The 21944-nt window shown below is 51.2% G+C and overlaps 3 protein-coding genes across 6 annotated transcripts in view; 1 reads left to right on the top strand and 2 right to left on the bottom strand.

The window, feature by feature from the left end:
• The window catches only part of LOC122385056 (muscle M-line assembly protein unc-89-like), a 101028-nt gene that overhangs the window by 30536 nt on the left and 48548 nt on the right, over positions 1-21944 (top strand). For all 4 annotated transcript variants that reach the window (XR_006257144.1, XM_043373039.1, XM_043373038.1 and 1 more), the window contains exons 3-7: positions 548-726; positions 1677-1788; positions 2955-3090; positions 4066-4194; positions 4533-4657. Coding sequence is in view for 3 of the 4 variants with exons in the window: in XM_043373039.1 (XP_043228974.1) it covers positions 548-726; positions 1677-1788; positions 2955-3090; positions 4066-4194; positions 4533-4657 (681 nt within the window). In the remaining variant the exon portion in view is untranslated. The remainder of the gene's footprint in view (positions 1-547; positions 727-1676; positions 1789-2954; positions 3091-4065; positions 4195-4532; positions 4658-21944) is intronic.
• Positions 4986-11044, bottom strand: LOC122385057 (uncharacterized transmembrane protein DDB_G0289901-like). The gene is made up of 2 exons (XM_043373040.1): positions 10938-11044; positions 4986-9884 (listed from the first exon to the last, which is right to left on the bottom strand). Exons 1-2 carry the CDS (start codon positions 10950-10952, stop codon positions 5346-5348), a joined length of 4554 nt encoding a protein of 1517 aa, XP_043228975.1. The 5' UTR covers positions 10953-11044; the 3' UTR covers positions 4986-5345.
• On the bottom strand, positions 17653-20287 carry LOC122385058 (macrophage mannose receptor 1-like). Its single transcript, XM_043373041.1, has one exon. It carries the CDS (start codon positions 19903-19905, stop codon positions 17749-17751), a length of 2157 nt encoding a protein of 718 aa, XP_043228976.1. The 5' UTR covers positions 19906-20287; the 3' UTR covers positions 17653-17748.

The raw sequence follows: 21944 nt of genomic DNA, 5'->3' as shown, positions 1-21944 counted from the left end.
GGAGCCCGCCACCTGCCGTCCACCGCTTACCGCCCGCCTGACGTCCGCTTACCGCCCGGTGTGGCTGCCGTCCACCGCCCACCATCCACCGCCGCCCGCCACCGCCCGGTGTGCCTGCCCTCCGCCGTCCACCGCCCGGTGCCTGCCGTGAGTCGCTTACCGTCCGCCTGCCGTCCGCCGCTCACCGCCCACCGCCCACCGTCGGGGTGCTCTCCGCTAAGTTGCCTCGTCAGTCGTCGGGGGTGGACGATCGGCTGCGAGGCGCGCCGAATTGAAACTGACTGAGACCAGCCATGAAGTGCTGGTGACAACCGCGAACGAGCCGTCACCAGGACCTCCTTCCCTCCTCTCCCCGCACACTGACCTACGACAGTCGAGCTACAGGTCAGCAAAGCTCTGCGTGTGATGATGACTCTGCTCTGCGCTGATACTTCGGTGGGAGAGTCAAGCAAAAAATTAATAAGTCCAAAATAAAAATAAAATAAAACACACACAGTGAAGGAGTCTCCTTCCGTGTAGCTGACCTCCTCCCCTCCTCCCCCCTCAGAGCAAGGAGTCGCCGGTGGAGGAGCTGCTGAACCAGGCCGACCAGCTGATCGCCCGGCAGGACACCAAGGCCTCCACCTACTCGGCGATGGCCGAGAGCCTGGCAATGGCCTGGCGCGAGCTCAATGCCCAGCTGGAGCAGCGCAGACAGGTGCTGGCGCAGTGCGTCCGATTCCACAGGTCAGTAGAGATTATGAATCCCACAGGCGCAGTGCGTCCGATTCCACAGGTCAGTAGAGATGATGAATCCCACAGGCGCAGTGCGTCCGATTCCACAGGTCAGTAGAGATGATGAATCCTACAGGCGCAGTGCGTCCGCCTCGACAGGTCAGTAGAGCTGATGAATCCCACAGGTCAGTTCGGGGTGAGAGAGTACCTACTTACATATATGGTGCGTCCGTTTCCGCAGGTCAGTGAAGCTGAGCCGTTTCCTCTTACGGTGAAGAGGACCGCGTCCGGTATTTTAGTGCGTCCGTTTTCGTAGCCTACCTATCCGTACGAAAATGCTTACAGAACTAAGATGACTGGCCAAGAGAAACCATTCCCAGTTGATATGAGCAATTCCCCATGTAAATCAGTATGGTTTTAATAAGATGTATCACAGCCCGATCACGATGCAGTGGAAAGTTTTTGTTTTACAGGTCTCGAGAGCCGACGTTTCTTCATCGTTAAAGGACGTTTAATTGTCAATATGTCTGCTGACGTTTGCCATAAACTATATGTTACCGCTCCAAGACAGTGTCCAGAGAGTCGGCGCCCCAGGCCCCCTCGTCGACCCGACTCTCACAGCGGGTCGGCCACGCTGTCATGTGCCATCCATCCTCGTTTTAATTGTTGTTTGTTGGTATAAGTCGTTTCTGTGTTGCCTCACCGCTGCTCTCGGGAAATTATTGCGCCGTTATTTGTTTTTATTGCGGGATGGTCTAAGGAAGACGTCTCCATAAGTCCATAGCTAGACTGATGATGTTTGACCGTAAGCCGTCTTTCCATTTTCACAGAGTTATGACGTGGGACGAGCCCATGTTCGACATAAGCACTAAGTGTGGAATCCAGCAATAACACGTTTCGTATCCACAAGCTCTCCTGGTTCCACGATATACCCTGCCCTGACTGGTGCTGCCACCTTGCAGACGGTCGCGTAACTTCAGTGACGTCATGGACCTGGCAGATGGCGTATTCGGCGACGTTACGATTCCGACCGAGCCAGCCGAGGCCGAGGAGGCCATCCGACGGCTGCTCGATGTAAGTTGAGCAATGCACATAGATGTTGCATTATATATTTCTGTAATCATATGTTTGTATGTCAATTGTCACTACATGTCAATGAAGTTGAAGATAAACTGTTTAGTGTTTAGATGGATATGTGGCTTGTGGTCAAAGTATGGAACTATGTGGGAGTCTTGAGGTAGGCATTTGATCACCCGTTCCGTGGCTCCGTTCCGTCGCTTCCATCCTCAGGATGCTGTCAAATCATTCTCCTCCACGCCGCAACCCTCACTCCGGGCTGGACAGGCACCTTTATCTCGTGCGGGCTGCTTCCTTGGAGCGGCACCGCTGCTCCCGAGGGAGCGCACCCCATAGCCGGGTGCAGAGAGTGCTTGGAGGGCTGGTTGGCCTGTCCATTCGGACGGGCTCAGCCCCGGCGACTCTCTAGGGTGCCTGCCCAGATCAATGTCCCCCCCCCTCCCTAATTCCTATCATCCTTCTGGCTCTGAAATGGTCTGGTCAGACCGAAAGGGCCTAACCCAACGAAACAAACGAGACGAGCGTGGCCACTGCTGGACACCGTTCAGCATTCAATGTAAGGACTGAACTGGGTCCTCGTATTTCAGTACTTGAAATAGAAACTCCTAGATAGCTTCTCCTAATCATCCCTCTATCCTATTCCCGACCCTTCCCCACTCGACGTAGACACAGGAAATCCTCAATAGGAAAACTACCTGCCAAAATAGTGTCGTTCTATAAGCAAGCAACCTTCAGATCTTTTCAGAACCAATCCGTCTTTACAACACCACCCTGTTCCGATCCGGGGGACGGTCAGTCACCCCACCAGACAGCCGACGGAGGGCAGCTCCAATAGGGTCATAATTCTCCGGGTAGACGGTAAGCCTGTGCCATCGGGACACTCCCGTCCCATCGAGATGGACTCCGTCGCTGCGGCGTACCAGTCGGTGACCGACTCAGAATAATGTCTCTCAATAATCGCGGGAGATATTCTCCGCACCCTCTCATCAAACGGCCCTGAAATATAGTCTCAAAAGACGGAAATAACTGACCCAACATTCGGCAATGTATAAAAGCGTCCCTTACCATTCACTTTCTCTGATCTTCTCCTATGCTAAGAGAACTCGTACCATTGAGTGCAGTGTCACTGCTGGACTTCTATCTGACCTCTTGCTCTTCCACAGGTACGAAAAGGTGTGCTGGAGGGCTCTATGCTGACACTGCAGGAGGGCAACCTTCTACTGGAGAAGCTTCGTCTTCTGGCCACCAGGGGCACGGTCGACTCACGGCCCAACCAAATACGAACGGCGCTGCAAACCTGTAAGTTCTCAGTGATGGTGTGCTTGGAGATGCGTCGGAAGTTCATATGCCTAATCAAAGTTTTATATTATTAGATCGAACAAAGGTGTAAATGAGCAAATATCGGAAACTCGGAAGAGCGTTTGCTCTATAAATTGCATTAGAAACCGTAAGGTGACTTGAGACTTATAATGAGAATGGCTCTTCGTAATTGTTCGAGTGTGCTTGCTGCCTAGCTTTTTCACGCTGAGCAGTAACTCGGTTTGTGAGTTTGTGACTGCGTTGTAATGTTTGCTTTTACTGCTTGTGTTCAGGAGGAGCGGTGGATGGAGTCCCTGTTTATACACCCGTCCGTCGTTTTCATCCTCAGAATGCTGAAATCCTTCTCCTCCACGCCGCAACCCCCCACTCCGGGCTGGACAGGCACTTTTATCTCTTTCGCGCTACTCCCTTGGAGCAGCACGCTGCTCCCGAGGGAGCGCACCCCGTAGCCGGGTGCAGAGAGTACTTGGGGGCGGGGGGGGGGGGGGTGCTGGTCGGCCTGTCTATTTGGATGAGCTCAGCCCCGGCGACTCTCGTGTCTGCCCAGACCAATGTCTTCCCCTTATTCCTATCATCCTTCCGGCTCTGAAATGGTCTTGTCAGACCGAAAGGGCCAAACCCAACAAAAAAAACCCTGTTTGTGACAGTGTTTGTGTTTGCGTGTTTGTGTTACAGCCTGTGTCCAGGTGGAGCGGTGGATGGAGTCCCTGTCTGTGACTGTGTTTGTACCTGTGTTTGTATTACAGCTTGTTAGTTGTTTGCAAGTGGAGCGATGGACGGAGATTCTGTGTGTGACTGTGTTTATAACTGTGTTTGTGTTACAGCCTGTGTTCAGGTGGAGCGATGGATGGAGTCCCTGTTTAGAACTGTGTTTGTGTTATAGCCGGTGTCCAGGTGGAGCGGTGGATTGAGTCCCCAGTTGTGACTGTGTTTGTGACTATGTTTGCATTACAGCCTGTGTTCAGGTGGAACGATGGATGGAGTCCCTACACGACCGGCGCCGGCTGGTGGACGTCCTCTTCACCAACCGGCGACACATCCTGGAGCAGTGCCTGGCGCTGGCCGGGTTCCACGCCGACCTAGGTCAGAGACCATTATAGAGTTCAGTGTCAGAGACGCACGCACCCTCCCGGACTCGTCTCAGGCGGTGGATAAAGGCGCGGCTACTGCACCCGTTCAATTGTGGTTTTATTATTTATTGCATTCGTTTACGAACGAATGTTTTATTGAAACACCAGTCCAATAAAGCGACCTGACTCCTCAGTGTGTGCTACAAAGTGTGAATAGTAGAAACTTGGTCGTAACAGTGCCGCTAACAGTTGGGCTTATACCATACAACAGTGTGCCCCTTAATGTCATTTTCCTTGTACCCACCAATCATGCTGTGCCGTTTTGTGACGTCATTTGACGCGTGTCCTCAGACGAGGTGGAGCGGCGCGCTGAACAGAGTCGCCATCAGCTGCTGTCCGCGTGTGAGCTGGGCGACTCGGCCAGCTCCGCGGATATTCTGCTGTATGAACACACCAAAATGGAGGCTCAGACTAAGGTAAGTTCGGAATCCAGAGAAGTGCCGAACGCTAGCCGATATGTGACAGTCGAGGAACATGAGAGTTTTGGCTGAAGCATAAGAACTGATGGTTGTTATGTGTATTAATTTGCGTGCTAAAGAAGACGCTTGTGAATAAACTATGCGCCAGCCGCGAGCCTAATTGTGTGACAATGACGACGATCATGGTGTTGGTCACGACTGGAAGTCGCGCTCCTGTTTGTTCTATGTATGTTTTAATGCCCATGAAGATTACATGTTATACAGAACTTAATCAATTTGTCTTATGATTCTACCATTTATCATCATTCTCATAGAGCAAAGACGGTTGAAAACTCACGTATCTTTATTTTATTTCCCACAACGTAATGTACTATAGCGTCCAACAGCTCATGGCACGAACAATATCACATAGAGACAGTGTGTCGCTAAACAAAATCAAAGGAAAATCATGACGTCAAACAACACAGTGCGGACAAACGTGCCATCGTCTGCTAAATCTACCCACTTGTACCAAACGACAACAACAACGCACAAGAAACGTTCCCGAGAATAACACGCATTGGGAACGAAGGCCACAGATCATTCCATTATCACAAGCGAATATCCGTTATCTACCCGACTTGGCGACCTCGCTCCACGGTCCCAGTAAGCCCCCATTCCACCCGTTTACTTGATATCTTCCCTATCATTCCTCTGGTTCTCGGATCCCTAGCTTCTCCGCCCAGAAGAGCGCGGGGTATCGCCGCCGCAGTTCCGCATAGGCAGGGATCTGTTCCGGCGGCTTAGGCAGGTGGTCCCCGGTAGGCAGGAACCCTCGCTCGTCGGCCGTGTACTCCACGATGTACTCTCTGCCGTCGGGTCCCCGGTACCGGTACGATCCGGTGCTGGCCAGGGTACCCGTCTCCGGCTCGGCACCGGCGGTGAACTGGCCAGACTCCTGCGCCGCCTGGCCGTTCGACTGCTCGTAGCTGTACTCGTAGTTACCGTTCTCGTCGATCTCGAACGTCTGCGAGAGGATCTCCACCGGGCCGTCGCTGCCGCCTGAGCTGCTGCCGGTGCTGGCGATACTGCTGTCCCCTGTGCTGGAGATGCTGCTGCCTCCGGTGCTGGAGATGCTGCTGCCTCCGGTGCCGGAGATGCTGCTGATGCTGGTAGGGCTGCTACTGATCCCGATACTGCCGGCGTTTCCAAATCCACCGCTCACGGTGCCGCCCTCTGCGTTACCAAGGCTACTGCTGATGGCGCCACCAGCTGCAACGCTACCAGTAACGCCAGCGGTGCTGCTCGCACCACCGCTGCTGATGGAATTACTACTGCTGATACTGGTCCCAGTGGTGCCGCTGCTGCTTCCGCTGCCACCGGACCCACTGCTGCCTCCGCTGCCGCTAAAGCCACTGCTGCTCCCACTGCCGCTGAACCCGCTGTCGCCCTCGTTCCCGCCAAATCCACTGCTGCTTCCGCTGCCGCCAAATCCACCGCTGCTCCCGCTTCCGCTGAAACCGCTGCTACCACTGAACCCACTGCTACCAGTTCCAACATCGATTTCGCCCTCACCACCACCGCCACCACTGATAGTGTCTCCGCCGCTGCCGATGTCGCCACTGATATTGCTGATTTCGTCCCCGCCAGTGCTGCTGACTCCAAATCCGCTGGTGTTATCTCCTCCGCCGGCTGCAGCGGGTATGCCTGGGGCTGCAACGGCGAGCGGTCCTCCAGAGGGACCTGTCAGTAACTGTTCATCAATTACGAGACTGGGCGGCGACTCTGGAGGCCCGAATGAACTTCCGCTGCTCGATGTTTGACTGGTGGTTGCTGGCTGCGGAGGACCAAGCGGTTCGCTCTGAGCTGGTGGCCGGGGGAACGGCACAGAAGAACCGGTGTCACCGCTTGCAGCAACGCCCAGAGCGATTTCTGGCTGGTATACCGGCTCACCGATTTGAGGCGGTGACTGGCTATTACCATTGCCTGGTACTAGACCTGTTGGAAGGGTGGCGAATCCTGATGATCCGACCTCGCCAGTATTCCCCTCAGACTCCAGTAAGGACTGACTGTTTGGCGAGCCGTACTCTTCCAACGACCCACTTTGCACGGCACCCTCCGAAGAGGCTGCGCCACTGTCCACGAAAGCTTCGGAGGTCAGCGGAGGCTGCGTTTCTACGTAACCGTCCGTGGGAGCGGAACTCTGCTGCTGTGTTGCGACTGCTTCAGCGGACTGGAAGGCGGTTTGTCCGAACTGCTGCAGAGACTCAACATTTTCTTGCGGAGGTAGATCCAGCGGTTTCAAAAGCGTTGGCACGGCACCCGAGCTGACAGAGCCGGTTGAGGTTTGGGTTAAGATCTCGCCAAACTGTTGGGCAGAGGAGCCTTCTTCACTCCCCGATGAAGGCTGGTAGTTATCAGTTGGAGACGTGGCACCAGAACTTGTTTGTTGCGAGAACTGCGATGATGATCCACCAGCAGACGAGGTCACGGGTGATGATCCACCCTCCGGTACAACTGGACTGTATGAAGAGCTGCTTCCGCCGCCAGCGATCTCTGCCGAGGATCCAGGTGAATATCCATCGGGGGTTGGCAGGTCCAGAGGTTTTAGCAAGGTCGGAATAGTCTGCGGGCTTGAGTCCGTTTCATCGATAAACGAGTTGCCAGTCTCTGATGGCGACCCTTCAGATGGCTGAGGATAAGATGCAAATCCTCCATTTGATCCTTGCTGGTTGACAACTGGCTCAGATCCCCCAGTGGCGCTTCCTTGTGAGAAGACGCCCTCGCCCCCTCCGAATGACCCGAAGGAGGACGCTGACGAGGTACCACCTCCTGATGCAGATTGAGATCCAGGTTGAGACCCAGTGACCTGTGACTGGAAGTTTCCGGGGATGAGGTTCGGAATAGACGCCCCACTCTGAGGAGGCTCACTCTGCCCCGATGAGGACGTCGAACTTGATGGCGAATATCCATAGTTGTCACCCTCTGTTTCAACAGAAGACGTGGATACGAATCCATCAGGCTGTGGTAGTCCCAGAGGCTTCAGCTGGGTGGGTACTATACCAGATTGAGTGAAAGATCCGCCTCCCGCCGACGCTTGTTGCTGAGAAGGGGATTCACCGAACGTGCTTCCACCTGCCTGCGATTCCAACTGAGACAAAAATGGTTCTTCTGGTTGCGGCAGGCCTAGTGGCTTTAGAAGAGTCGGGACGGGCTCAGCATCTACACTATTCCCAGCAAGAGACTGAGATGCCTGAAAGAGTTCTGATGTTTGAAGCAAACCAAGAGGCTTCAGTTCGTCTGGAATCGAGCCCCCTTGAGAGAACGAATCTTCACCCTCTGGCGTAGGAGGCACATATGATGGAGCGAGGGGCCCAATGTTTTCTTGGAATGCCTCCTGCGATGATGGTCTTCCAGTCGGTGGAAGACCCAATGGTTTAAGGAGGGTCAGAACAGTTTGATCTTCAGTCTCAGGCAGTCCCAAGGGCTTGAGAGAAGTAGGAACTGGTTCTGTTTGGGGGAGGTTCAGTGGTTTTAGGATAGTTGGTATGGGCGACTGCTGGCTTTGGAAGGGAGGATTGTTGCTTTGGAAGGATGAGCTGCCAAATGAAGACGAGGACGTGATGGCGGCATTGCCACCAACTGTCTGAGAGGAAAAAGAGTTTGCTGGTTGTCCTGTTTGTGGCAAGTTGAGAGGCTTGAGCTCGGTTGAAACAAAACCTCCTTGAGTAGATGCTCCTCCAAAACTTGATGCTGTCGCGATATTTGAGGAGAATGAAGAGTCTGTGCTTTCGCTTTCTGATTGGGTTATCGAAGGTTGTGAAAACCCTCCAGTCGGCGGCAGGGTAATTGGCTTAAGGCTGGTAGGTACAGGTCCTTCGCCCTGAGTGAGCGTGCCGACAAAGCCTGTTGAAGGAGGCACATAAGAGGAAGGTAGACCACCACTACTTCCTCCACCACTAGTTTGCGAAGTGAATTCAGATACATTCTCTGGCTGCGGGAGGCCTAGCGGCTTCAGTAGTGTAGGCACCACACCCTGCACCAATGAGTTGTCTCCACCTGATGTGAATGGCTGATTGTTTTCGTTCCCCGTTTGGAATGAGCTTTGAGCGAATCCCCCAGTCTCAGGCAGTCCAAGGGGTTTCAGCTCCGTCGGAACTTGATTTCCTTGAGAAGAAGAGCCGGCCGCTTCGGAAAAGGGAGGCACGTAAGAAGACGGCAAGTTGACATCTGTGCTTCCCGACTGAGGGGATTGGGAGAATCCTCCGTCTGTTACACTTCCTCCGGAAAGTGATGCTTCATTTCCAGATTGTAACTGCTCGGTGGAGGAAAAGGAAGAACCGACGCTACTATCGCCATCGGTGGGAGACAGGAACTGAGACGGAATTCCTCCGGTTTGGGGAAAACCAGATGGATTCAAACCGGCAGGGATGGACTGTGCAGGGAATGAGTTTCCTCCTTCGTTTGAAGATGCAAACGAGGATGAAGCATCGGGGTTTCCACTGAAGGATTGAGAAGGAGATTGTTGGAATGACTCTTGGGGCTGTGGTAGGTCCAGTGGCTTCAAAAGGGTAGGAACATTGCCACCCTGGGAAATAGCGCTATTGATTCCTTGCGTTGGCGGAACGTAAGACGATGGCAGCCCACTATTGCCACCTGCCGATTGTGCTGTTGGTGCCTGCGACCATGCGTTCGTTAGAAGCTCTTCTTGAGTCGAACTCGACGATGCTCCTGAAGCAAATGATAAGCCGTTGTCTCCGTTACCGGCCTGCGGCTGCAGGCCTGATGGAGACGGTCCCTGGCTGATCCCGAAGTCAGTTGGTTGCTGACTGGACGATGCGGATGAGAGACCGAAGTTCTGTCCTCCGGTCTGCGCGGCTGGCTCAGTTTCTGGCGACGACGTCATCGGAATCCACCCTCCGAATTCCGGCTGAATGAAGGTAGGCAGCGGGTCTCCAATGCCGATCGGAGGACCAGAAGGCAGCTGCGTAAACTCATCAGCAGGCTCGATAGCGATCTGTGCGTTGCCAGGTGTCGGTGGCGGGAAGTACAGCTGCGGTAGCCGGCCGGGCGGCGACGCTGGACGTTGCTGGGGCGGGAACGGTCGTAGCGGCTCGCCGGGTTTGGTGAACGTTCCTCCGCCAATGTTCACGCCGTTGAGGCTTCCCGCTCCGAGCTGCTGTTGGCCCCCGGGCTGGAGAGTCCCCGTCACGGAGCCAGCCGTGCAGAGCATCAGCAGTAGTCCCTGTGGGCGGAGAGAGAGAGCGCGATCGTGAGCCACCACTCGACTGTCGGTCCTGGCTCCGCCGCGTGGCGCAACACGCGGACGAGATGACACACGAGATTGCGCCCGATAGCATCGTATGCAAATGATGCGGCTGGGCAGTCGGCAACCAGTGGCCGGGTGCAGACCGAGTTACGGGAAAACCTGCGCGCTGTCATGCATGTGCAATAGCTTGTAATGTCATGTCATGTTTTCAACCGGCTTAGGACGGTTGGCACCTGGGTCTGACTTTTTATTGCGGAGGCATTGGTTTGCCTTCATTGTATCGACAGTTAACTGAGTAAATGATCTCAATTTGTTAGGCTCTTGTAGCATGCAGTATGCACCAGAACAAGCAATTGATCTATTTATCGTATAGGGTGACATTGGGAAAGTCATGCTGAATATCTTGCTTGTTTCTTGATTTTTTACATTTTATGTTTGATTTTTTTTTCTACATTTTATGTGATCAATGTAAGAAGGCTGACATTGGAAAAGCTATGCTGAACAGCTTGATTGTTTCTATTTTTTATACATTTTATGTGATTAAAGTAAACTTAGCGCCAGCCGTTTCTTGTATAAGCAAAACAAAATGGATGAAAATTACAAAAGTAAATCACACCCTGTATGGGAATCATTAGGCTGATTAATAGAAAAATAACGCATTTCATGTATAAGTACCTGTTGCGTTGCAATGGTGATAATGTCGAGCAATATATGACCTTAGGGTCTTGAAATGTTTGAATGAGCAGCTATGTGAAAAGAATTACAAACAAATAGGCGCCCTACAAAATGAACTCCTTCTTCGTAATGGTCAAATATTAAACATTCTTTTTGTTTTAGGATTAACTATTTGTCCTTAAAACAAACTATTAAAAAAAGAAAATTAAATTCAACGATTAAAAAAGAATATTATGACATGTCTATTATGGAATCACAGAAAGCCGTGAACGTGCCACTGACTTCTCTGAGGACGATATGCGCTCTGAGTCTCCAAAACAAGGACCCATCCTCCTCTGTGGGACTCAGTCTCACCTTGGCTCCCGCCATGAGTGGCGTCCTGCACCCCTGGTGCGCCTCCGTGTCTCAGTGCCTCCGTGTCTGCGTGTCTCACCCCCACCGAGCGCTCCGCACTGACTGCCGGCGGCCATCAGCGCGGAGCATTTATACGGCGCGCAGAAAGCCGTCGCGAAAGGTGCCCTCCGCCGCCGCCGGCACTGACCCTGCCACCGCCCGCCGCCAGCGAGATGCGCCCATTGCAAAATACGGCACGGCCACGGCGGCGGCGTGCTCGCTACGGCCGGGGCGGGGTGACGGAGCGACCGTCTGCAGCGGGTGACCGATCGGGCGCTCAGTCCTGTCCGCCGGCCGGCATGACTGACCGGTCAGAAGGTCGCCGTGGCAGGGGTGGCTCCTCTCCCACCGTCGGGCTCCCGCCGTCGGGACGGGAGATGGTCGGGGGGATGTCGAAACGGACTAGGGGGACAGAGGGACGCTCCCACGGTACGGAGGCGGAGCAAGGTCGATTAGCTGGCTGAGAACGGTGTGAAAGTTCGTCCGATCCTGCCCCCGAGAAAGTCTTTGGAGATATCTGAGCAATATATGGTAGGTATAGGCACTCGTCCAGACCGAGAGAATCGGAGAGTACTTCTGCTGTGTTTCTGATGTGTCATCGCGTCGCGTCCATTGGCCGAATACATTCGCGACGCATTATTAGAAGTTAGAACGCATTTTGCAAAAAAAAAAGCGACCGAATGTGCAAGTAAGAATGTTAATGAAACAAAAACGGAAACATCATTTACAGCATTCTCAATGGTTGTTGGACAGCTACATAGTTTTGATGACTTTACAAACACCCATCACATTACACAGTAATGTTAGGTACGTTGCAATCGCATAACGAAGGCGTCCATCAACATGACTAGAGTGACATCGATTAATTGGATTGCCAACGGCTAGAGGCTAAATGTATAATGTTTTGCAACATTTAAGGATGCAAATGTAAGTGGAGATATATCAGATTTTCTTACTTTCATTTTGAATAAAGCTCATTTACTCAGGCCTTTAGGATACTGTTGCTGTTTTGGAGGATCCGTCTCAATGATAAGTTTTATATAAACAACACCATTAACATGCATGCATGATCATATATGAACCGTAATTTTTGAGTGTCTAACGTTGTAAATGAGTTAAAATAAATAGCCTCCGCATGCATAACAGATGTGTCCAAGTTCAATTATTTCTGGCTATTGCTGATCATGCGGAAATTTAAGACATCATTTTACTATATCGGTACACATATTGAGGACTAGAACTACGGTTCCGTAAGGTCCCAATATTATCACAAGTGCAAACAAGACCCAATCCCGGCGCACAACTCCACGAGTCATTACCTCAGCCAGGTGTCACATGGCACAACTCACCCTCTGGTCATCTACTGTCATATAACACCATTACCGCCGTTCCTCTGAACGCTCTGGCCCGAACAATGCACTAACGAGAGCGAAAGAAGCCTCGGATACAAGTCGCAAGGCACGCGTCTCGAATTCCGCTTCCACCATGCAACACCGTATCATTAGCAAGTGAGTGAATAAAGTGTTGCGGCAGTGACGCGGCGTTTGCTAGGCAGTGGGCTAAGCTGATTTTAATGTGGGCATAGCATAAGCTTGCAAGTAAGTGCAACGACAATAAGTGCGTGCTAAGCACTCAGTCCGCACTCTTTCGTCCTTTGGTTGGTGAAGTTTCATTTCTAGCACAAAGTTAAAGGTACCTCATTTACGTTAACCCTATTCCTGGCGGGGGGGGCCTCAGAAGCCCCCCTGAGGTTTTTTGGTTATTTCTCCCAAACGCTTTGAGCTAGGAAGCTCAAATTTTCTGACTTTTACTAAAAGGCTTTTACGCAACATTTCTGAAAATTTTGAGTTGATCTGACCTCAGGTCAGGTCACCAGAGGCGGTTTGGTGACCCTACCTCAGAAAAGTTTGCAATCACGCCAGAGCTAGAGTTTTTGACCGATCAATTTCTTCTCTTCAGGCTTTAGTTAGGGTACCAGTATGTGCAATTTGTATATCTCAGAATTTTCATATCTGTGACCTGAGGTCAGGCCAGACTCGTGACCTTTACATTGCAAGCCTATGGGAAAATATTGAAACGCCTCCTGCTTCGTGTAAACGAGTCAAAACCACCCAATTCTTTCAGTATTATGGAAGATTATCTCATCGGCGATGATCCTGGTGCCGCTAATTGACAGGGGCACCGGCAAAGGTCATCTGAGGTCATGTGACGTCATAAATCGTTTTTCTGTAAATAAATCACGACATGATGGTGCTAAAGACTTGTAAGTGGTACCAAACTGCTCGCCTGGTCAAGGCGCGTCGTTTGGTATGCAGCATGACCATACCCCACAACCTCATTGATGAATGACCTGACCTTGACCTCAGGTCAAATTTCAAATTGACCTGTGAAGGTTATCACATACTTATTTCGCATCGCCTCGGCGAGAGCAACAAAAATGTATTGGTTTTATGTCTCTATGTTTCTTAGTTTAAAAGTTATAGAATATATAGGTAACTAATTCCAAAACATTTTATCGTTGATGACCTCTGGTGACCTCAATATTGACCTGACCTGAAAATGTTTTATGTAAAAGTTGTAGATCTTTAAACGACCTATCAAACGCCGTTCGCCGTTTGTCGCTGCGATGTGTAGTTTTTGAGATCTGAAGGGGGGCCGAATCGCCCCCCCCGCCAGTTTCTTGTCCCGGCGGAGCCCGCCAGGAATAGGGTTAAGTCTATTTTTGTGTACCTATTTACGACTGTGTGTTCAACGGTCATTCAACGATTCATCTAAAAGATTACCTCGGCATTGCAACGAGGTCATCTTAAACAGTTTTTTAATCTTATTTAACAGTAATTTACGTCGTCTTACGTCTGTACACCTTACACTCTATAACACAGTCATAAGTGATATGGTGTAATGTTTCTATATAGCTCAGTTGTGCCTCGCGGCGATTGACGGCCCTCCGTCTCCTTTCGCCCTGTCCATCGCTTACCCCGTCCGGCACGTTTCAGTGTGCCGTAACCCAGTCGGAGCACACGTCTGTGGCCGCCCCCATTTGTCACACGAGGTACCGACCAGTGCTCAACTACCGACGCGTCCGAGTATCACGAGCGGTACCGAGTGAGGTATTTCGGGCCGACCCAGTGGACGTCTGCCGAATGGTCAGAGATGGTCAGAGGACAGAGGTCTACTTACCGGTCACTGGTCTGATGACCGGTAAGGCGTCTGCTGATCGGTCAGTCGGGATCTGCCGACCAGAGCAGTCAATAGTCAGATCAGCCAGTTAGTTAGTTATAAATATAGTTGAAGTTGCGTCCATAACCACCAGTATAACGCCTTTTGGGGCGACTAACGGAGCGAGCGAGAGGGTGAACCTTGCACGTGCGAAATTTCGAGGGGGTACCTCTAATTGACTTGTGCACGGCACCCTACTAACCGGTCTCTATCAATGTGCCAAATTTGGGCACAATCGGCCCAGCCGTTCTCGAGATCTGGAAGCGGCACCCTGCACGTGCGCACGTGCAAAATGGGTCCCAACTTACTTGTGCACGGCACCCTGCTAACCGGTCCCTAACTGTGTACCAAATTTGAGCGCAATCGGTCCAGCCGTTCTCGAGATCTGGAAACGACCCCTGCACGTGCGCACGTGCAGCAGCACCCCAACGCTGGCACATGGATATGCATTGCCTAGAGGGTGCCTACCTACATGCCAACTTACAGCGCAATCGGCCCAGTAGTTACCGAGATATTGCAACAATTACAAAACTGGCACCTCTTCGTTTTGCACGTGGCACGTGCATAAGGGGTCACCCACATGCATCGGGAATAGTCCAATACTTGGTAGAAGGAATGAAGCTACCCTACAAAAATTACCGCATGTAAATCGGTCAAGTGGTTGCTGAGATATAAGCCTCGCAAAAGCGTCCGCACGGCCGGCCGGCCGCTCATACTCAGAAATTTCCGTTAACCCGCGCCCGGCTGGGGGTCCTGGATTTCCACGCCCTGCTGGGGGGGGGGGGGGGTGTTTGAACACCCCCCTTCTAACTCGGGTCCTGGGCCACGTAGCGATACGCGGAAGGCGGCGATCGAAAGAGCGTCAATAATAATGAGGAAATCACTTTGGTCAATTTTTTGGTCAGGTCAAAGGTCAGGTCACCAGAGGTCATTGAAGGCAAAATTTCGCCGATTTCCAGGTCGAATGTCGACAATTTCCAAGAAGCCAACGCATAACTCGGGAACCAATAGAGCTACAGCGCCGCGGAAAAGCGCATTCGATAGCCCTATTAACGCCCTCTCTGAGTAATTCTCTCAGATGTGACCTAAAGTCAACGGTTTTGCCTGCAGGGGGCAAAAACTGCAAAAATAGCCGATTTTTTTCGGAAACAGTTTTTCTGCAATAACTTTTGACCCAAGCCTTGTACGAGCTTACTTTTACCGGCATCGTGTTCCTCTCGTCAAGACGCATCGAATGAACTATAACTTGACCTTGAAAGGTCAACTTGAAAATTTGACCTCAGGTCAAGGTCATGACCTGACCGGAAAGGGTCATGTTGCATATCAGTCGATCCGTATCGTCGAGCTGAACACATCTAAGGCGTTTTCATCGCTCTAGCATGCCTCTATCAAAAGTTATTTGCGAAAAACTGTTAGATACCATTCGTGACCTAAGATGACCTCAGGGCATAAACAGGGGTCACGGACACCATTTTCATGTTCAGTGTGTCTAAACCACTTGTAATTCAGTGTTTGGTAGTGTTTATAATGTCTTTCGTCCAAAGGAGGCGCATTTCAATTTTCTCCCATTGACTTATAATTGGGGAGGTCGCAAAATTGACCTGACCTTAGGTCATCGATATCAAAATTCTGAGATATAAATTTTGTGCATGCTATTGCTCTGAGCAATCACTGAAAATTTCAAAGCGATCGGTCACTCAGTGTAGCTATGACAGACATTGAAACTTCTTATGAGGTGAGGTCACTTCAAGTGACCTGGTGACCTGACCTTGAATGACCTTGGTCTGAAATTTTCACAACATGTGTAGAATTGATGTATGATACGTTTTTGAGATATTCGCGAAAAACCACAAGGGGGGTGTTCAAACACCCCCCTCCCAGCAGGGCGCGGGTTAATCTAAGGAAAGACTACGCTCGCTTCGCTCGCTCCGTAATAAAAGATTAGATAAGTATTTCAAGGTATTTAGAACGATTAGATATTTTTGCAATTAACGCATGGAAGTCCACGGTAAATTTGTTTCTCTTTTTTTTTGGCGTTGCTGCGCTTGAATTCACATGGTAAGCTGCACCATCGTCCCGTCGCACTACTTTAGCTGTTCCCCTGCCTCTGTCCCAGTGCCGCGACCTTGTGCCGCCGTCTATGTGACGGATTGTCGGCACAAGCACTCACCTACTCGACCCGCCGGTGGACGCCCCGCTATGTGGCCGCCGCAGCAAACTACGTGACCCCGGCGACACATCATTAATCAGCGCTAGCCCAGCACGGCGTTACAGACATTCACCGGCCATCTTACGATGGGCGACTGTTGGACAGGTGGCTAGTCTCCATGACCTCATGTTTACTGTGTAGTGTCATTGGTATAGTTACTATCTATGTATGGCGTATCTCTTTTTGCAAAGCACTAGGTACCACGTTTGATTACGATGACACATGTAAATAATAATTTAAACGCAAAATGGTCATAAGTTGTCCTAATGATGGATTTATAATGGCTTGCACAATGTACACGTCACCAAATGCCAGCAGTAACAGAGGCATTCTCATTTTACATTACGGGGATGTAGAACATCTGCACAGTGCAAGTAATACAGATAAAGTACATGCATTAAAACGTACTTCGCTCTCAGCTAGAATTACCGTCCTTTCCTAACACCTCTCGATATTGCTATATGCATCCCCCGAGGCAATAAACTTGCACCCAATTTAACCACACTCCTGCCATGCCCTCTGAAATCATCTTCACCACTTCCGCACTGGCTCATAACCCACTAACCCGACAAGCTAAACCGTTCACAACTGCTGTCATGAGTTAGCGAGGCCCTGACGCAAGCGGACCGCAACAGGCCAATTTGCGGGCGCGCCACAGCTCCAATAAATCGCCGAGCGCCAGTCATCGGGCTAATATTTAGCGCCGAGTTGGCCCAACTCGACCGATACTGGCGGTAGTGGCGGCGCCAATTACGTTTGACTTTTGACGCTCTCTCTGGCTCATCTGCGGCCCGAGGGTTGCAGAAGACTCCCGCCCCGTTCGTGCCTCTGTTATGGGTCTGCTTGTGCAACACGGCCACCCCGAGACCAGGAAGAACGGGCGGCAGCGCTGCGGAATGACAATGGGCAGGTGGTGGTCTGAGTGCTCGCCTGGACCTGTCAGTCAACCCCGCGAACTTATCGAAACCGAGAGTAAAGCATTATAATTTCATGATAGATGTTTCTACAGTTGCCCAATGGAATATACGATATCATTTTATCAGCGTTTCTACTTGTTTGCATCAAAGGTAGTTGGTTTCTTGAGGTATTTCTACGATAGATTGATTTCTAATAACCGTTATTTCGCAAATCATGTCATTCAATCATATACCTTTTTAAAACAAGATTTGCTCTACACTACCGTTGTTGAGTATTTTGATTAAGAATAGCTAAATATCATGATCGTCGAAGCCAGGTATTTATAACTGGTGAAAGAGAAAAGTTGTAATGGTTAATTAGGCACAACATGTTATTTAACTTGGCTCAAACGTTGCCAATACAATTTATGACGAAATAATAATTCATTCAATTCGGCAGACGTCTCGCCTCGCAGAAGAATATTAGTTTGTCTGAGCACCTGCGCGCAACCAGACCGCCCATGTCGCCATCTATAGAGGTGCACCGTGTGTCGGCAGTGGGCTTCAGCTGCCACTGGAGGTCGGTCGCCCTCACCACGTCGTGCCAGTACCAGACGGACGTGTACCGGCGCGTGAGCCCCACCCAGACGTCGCGACCTCCCGTCAGCTTCAGCAGCGCCTCCAGCGTGTCCTTGAACCTCACCACCGGCAGCGATACGGCGAACCCGTCCTTCTTGTAGGTGCACGTCTTAAAAGCGCTCGTAAATGTGGAAGGACTTGACGTGAAGGACGCCAGACATACGCCGCTTTCCTCATGCCAATGCCTGCCGTCATTTGGACATATCTTCGGTTTGGGTCGTGGAGCCGCAGTGGTCAACGTTTCTACAGGATGGGTCGTTAAGTGGCTAGAAGTGTCGCGGTTGGGACTATGCAATGGTCCAAACTGATCTCGGCACGGGTCCTTCTTGCACAAAAACATCAACTTGTAGGCCTCACAGTCGAAGCTCTTCCACCGTCCTTCGGAGTTTAACGCAGCGCATGTGCCCCTATCGCCGTCACCGTGGGCCCAACGCGGTGTGCCCCAGTCTGCGCCATCCGACCACGACCACGGAGACGTTTTGTCTGCGCGTGAAGCGCCGATGAAGGCGAAAGGTCTGCATGACGTCCTCGCATGCTTCGTATTGCGACGCCAGCGAAATATCAGAGCAGTAATGAAGTCGTTCTCATCTTGGCTCAGTATGCTGGGCAGGTGGCCGCCGACGCTCTCGCAGGATTCGGTCGCATGTTTCAGAGTTCCAATGCCCTTGATGAAATAGCAGTTACCTTGAAATAAGTACCAGTGTTGGGGGCACTTTGGGACACATGATGATAATTCGCATATCCCGGGATGCTTCTCATCGCACTGTTCTCTGCTCCACTGGCCGCTGCTCTGTAGTGTTGCGCACCGTGCGGACGACGCAGCGGTGACGCCCGTCTGCCAGTTACTTGAACCTCTTTCGGAGTGTCTTATCCAAACAGGCAGCGAACCAGATGCCTGGAGGAATACTTTGTCGTTTTCTGGCAAAGATGTGACGTTTGCAATATGAGATCGTGGATGTTGTTCCTTGCATAACTCCTCCGCGCGATCAAACGACTCGGGACTAGTGGGTTTGCTGTAACACTTGCTTCCACCGAGCCTCCACCCATTCGGACAGCGAGGAGAACCTCCATCTGTGGAAGACACCGCTCCACCTTCTTGTCCTGAATGTGGAGGATGCGCCCTGTTGCCACACATGGGCTGCTGGCAAACATAGGACTTGGGCTGGTCTTGACACTTATGGTCACTCCACTGTCCTGATGTACCTACCTGGACACAATCCTCCGTGTGTCTGGCCCCGTTTGGCTCGGACACCGCCCAGTTCCTGTAAGCTGGGGTCGTCTCGCCGCCTGCGCCACTCCACTGGTACTCGCCCTCTTGTTCACGGTCATTCAGCCCGATCCAGAACGGCATTTTGTTTGACATCATGTTAACGAGAAAATCATTCTCAGAGCTGCTGTTGATTGTGGCGAGGTCGGCCATAGGCGCCATACGCTGACAACGTTCACGGGCGTCCAGCCACCTGAGTGGACACTTTATAGGCTTGTAGCAGCGGTTTTTCTGTTTTACCCAGCCTTCTTTACACTCGCACGAGGGCATTTTGCATACAGCGTGAAGCTTTTTGCCCCCATAGGGGGAGACCAGTTCCCAGTGGCCTGTAGTACCCGCTAGCTGCACAACCGCGTCCGTGACGTCGTCCAAAGGCACATTGCTTCTGAAATGCATGAATTTCACTGGCGACTTATCTGTCCAGCAACGTCGCTCTTTGCGAAGGCGCAAGCCCAGCCATGCTGATTGCTGTTTGAGGATGTTCTCGAGGATGAAACGATTTTCCTCCCAGCTGCCAACGCTGGCAACATCAGCCTGTTTGAACGGATGCTTGCACACGTCTCGGATCTCGAGCCAGGTGGCGGTTGAGGCAGACAGGCGATAGCAGTGGCCATTCCACTCTTTCCAAGGAGAGCCTGGACAGTCGGTGAATGCAGTGGCCACGAGAGACAGAGCCAGGGTGCAGCGAAAAACCAACATTGTCGGATGCTTAATTTAAAATATTGCGTGCGCTTGTTATGAAAGTTAGCCTTCAACTATCGTCGGATTTCAAGACAGGTCGATATTTGTTGGGATTTCCTTCTTCAGCAAGCATGTCTTCTTATTCAGTCATCATGTACGCCTAGCGGCTAGCTGTCTTGTAAATTTTATGGGCACGCTGTAACTCACTAATATTTGGTATCATGCATTTAATTAACTGAGCTATTGAGTGCTGCAAAAGAAGGCACCTTTGTAACCTGTATAACAACTTGTAATTCTTTATGACTTTGAGTTATACCGCTAATAAATATTCATTCAAAATAAAACATTATATGCTTAAAAATAATAACTAGGAAAGGTAAACAAAAATTGATTTATGCCCACTATTACTAGATTTTGTGATTGCCGCGAATGATTTTGAACTTCTGTTTCAGGTGTGCTAATTTTTATGATGTCACGTGTCAAAATTAAGACAGGTATCCTACCGTAGATTGGTACATTTATCTCGCCATGCATTTTGTTACTAACGTAACACTAACAAGACACATATATGTATATATTTGAACACTACACATATATAGGTAACACACAAATGTACAAATTTGATCGTCATTTAAAATTACCCTTAGCACCTCCTCCCCCCCCCCCCCTACGAGCACGGTCATTTGTTTAGGCGATAAGGCGAGCGCCACGCTCCCAGTGAGACTGTCCGATCTTTTCCCGTCTCGGGTCAGACAGCCCGGGTGACCCCGACTCGTCTGTCAGACAGATCCATGCAGTACGATGACTGGCAAATAACCGAGTCAAAGAGCGACCACGGTGTGCCGCTACGAATGGCGGTTGCCCTGAGTGCTATAGTGACCGCGCGGTCTGAAGATCAGCACAGAGCGAAGAGAACAGAGCGGGCAGCGAAGTGGCTCTCGTACAGAGGCAGGATGCGAGGCGCGGGCGCTCCCCGCTCGTGGCGCAATGCGAGCACATTGGTGTGGGTGTCTTCACTGAATTATTCCGGCCAGACATGACAGAAAGGTAGAAAGGCAGGCGGCCAGCTTGTAGTGTGGCTGGAGCACCACTTGCACTGTCTCGGCTCGACTGAAGCCAAGGTATGTAACGGCAGAATCACGAATATGGGTCACACGTTACTTGTTTGCAGTCCTACGAAATAGCTGTGATGTTCATAGGTAAGGTTGGGCGTAACAATTTAATTATCCATAATCAATTTTATTTATTTGTGCCTCTTATAAGGTGTCGTATCAAAGATGAAAGTGATAAAATCGAAAAAAAGTTGCCTTAGCTGTCAAAACAGATTGAGCGGTACGGCTCAGGCATGTTTACATTTTATCTTTACTTCCTACATTACTAAACGCTTTTACCGATTATGTAAGCGCATCTTAATTGGCATCACAATCCATGCATGCTCGATGACATTGCTCATTGATATGCTTGAAGCGTCTGCCGTATGAGTCACGTTCTTGGATAGCACGTGACATACCCGCTGGCTTCTTCTGGGGACAATGTGCAATGGTGACATGTCATCTCACCAGTGACCATGCACTACCACTCCCCTGCCAATGCTACCGGGCTGACGGACTCCGACACTCGCATCAGAAATGTCCACAGTCACGCCTCCACGTGCAACCCCAGGCGAGCATGCAAATGTGCGTCCATAAACCGTCTCAGACCTCTCGAACGAACCCGTTACGGTAAAATGACGATTTTCCATGGGTGCGCTCCGCAAGAGGTGAAACCGCTCACCGCTCGGCTCGTCTTCAAGGTCCTCTGCCAGATATGGAACAGCACACTGCGAGCAGCGGCGAGACACATTCACTTTTGAAGCGCGCGCTGCGGAGACTCTGGTGATGGTTCGCTCCGCCGTTGTCTCTCCGATTGCGTTTGCGTTCTGGTTGGGCGTAAACTGCCCTCTCTTCCGGCTGGTGGTGGTCGCTCGAAGCCGCCCTCCGCCCTCCAGAGGCCGTGGCTGGCGGTACAATGAGATCGGAGTGGAGTGAGCGCTGTGCACATGTTTATTTTGGCAGTGA

The sequence above is a fragment of the Amphibalanus amphitrite genome, unplaced genomic scaffold, assembly GCF_019059575.1.
Source record: "Amphibalanus amphitrite isolate SeventyFive unplaced genomic scaffold, NRLGWU_Aamphi_draft 000206F_arrow, whole genome shotgun sequence".
In the NCBI taxonomy this organism is placed as follows: Eukaryota; Metazoa; Arthropoda; class Thecostraca; order Balanomorpha; family Balanidae; genus Amphibalanus; species Amphibalanus amphitrite.
The sequence above is the reverse complement of the archived record's forward strand: the minus strand, read 5'-3'. Positions and strand labels throughout refer to the sequence as shown.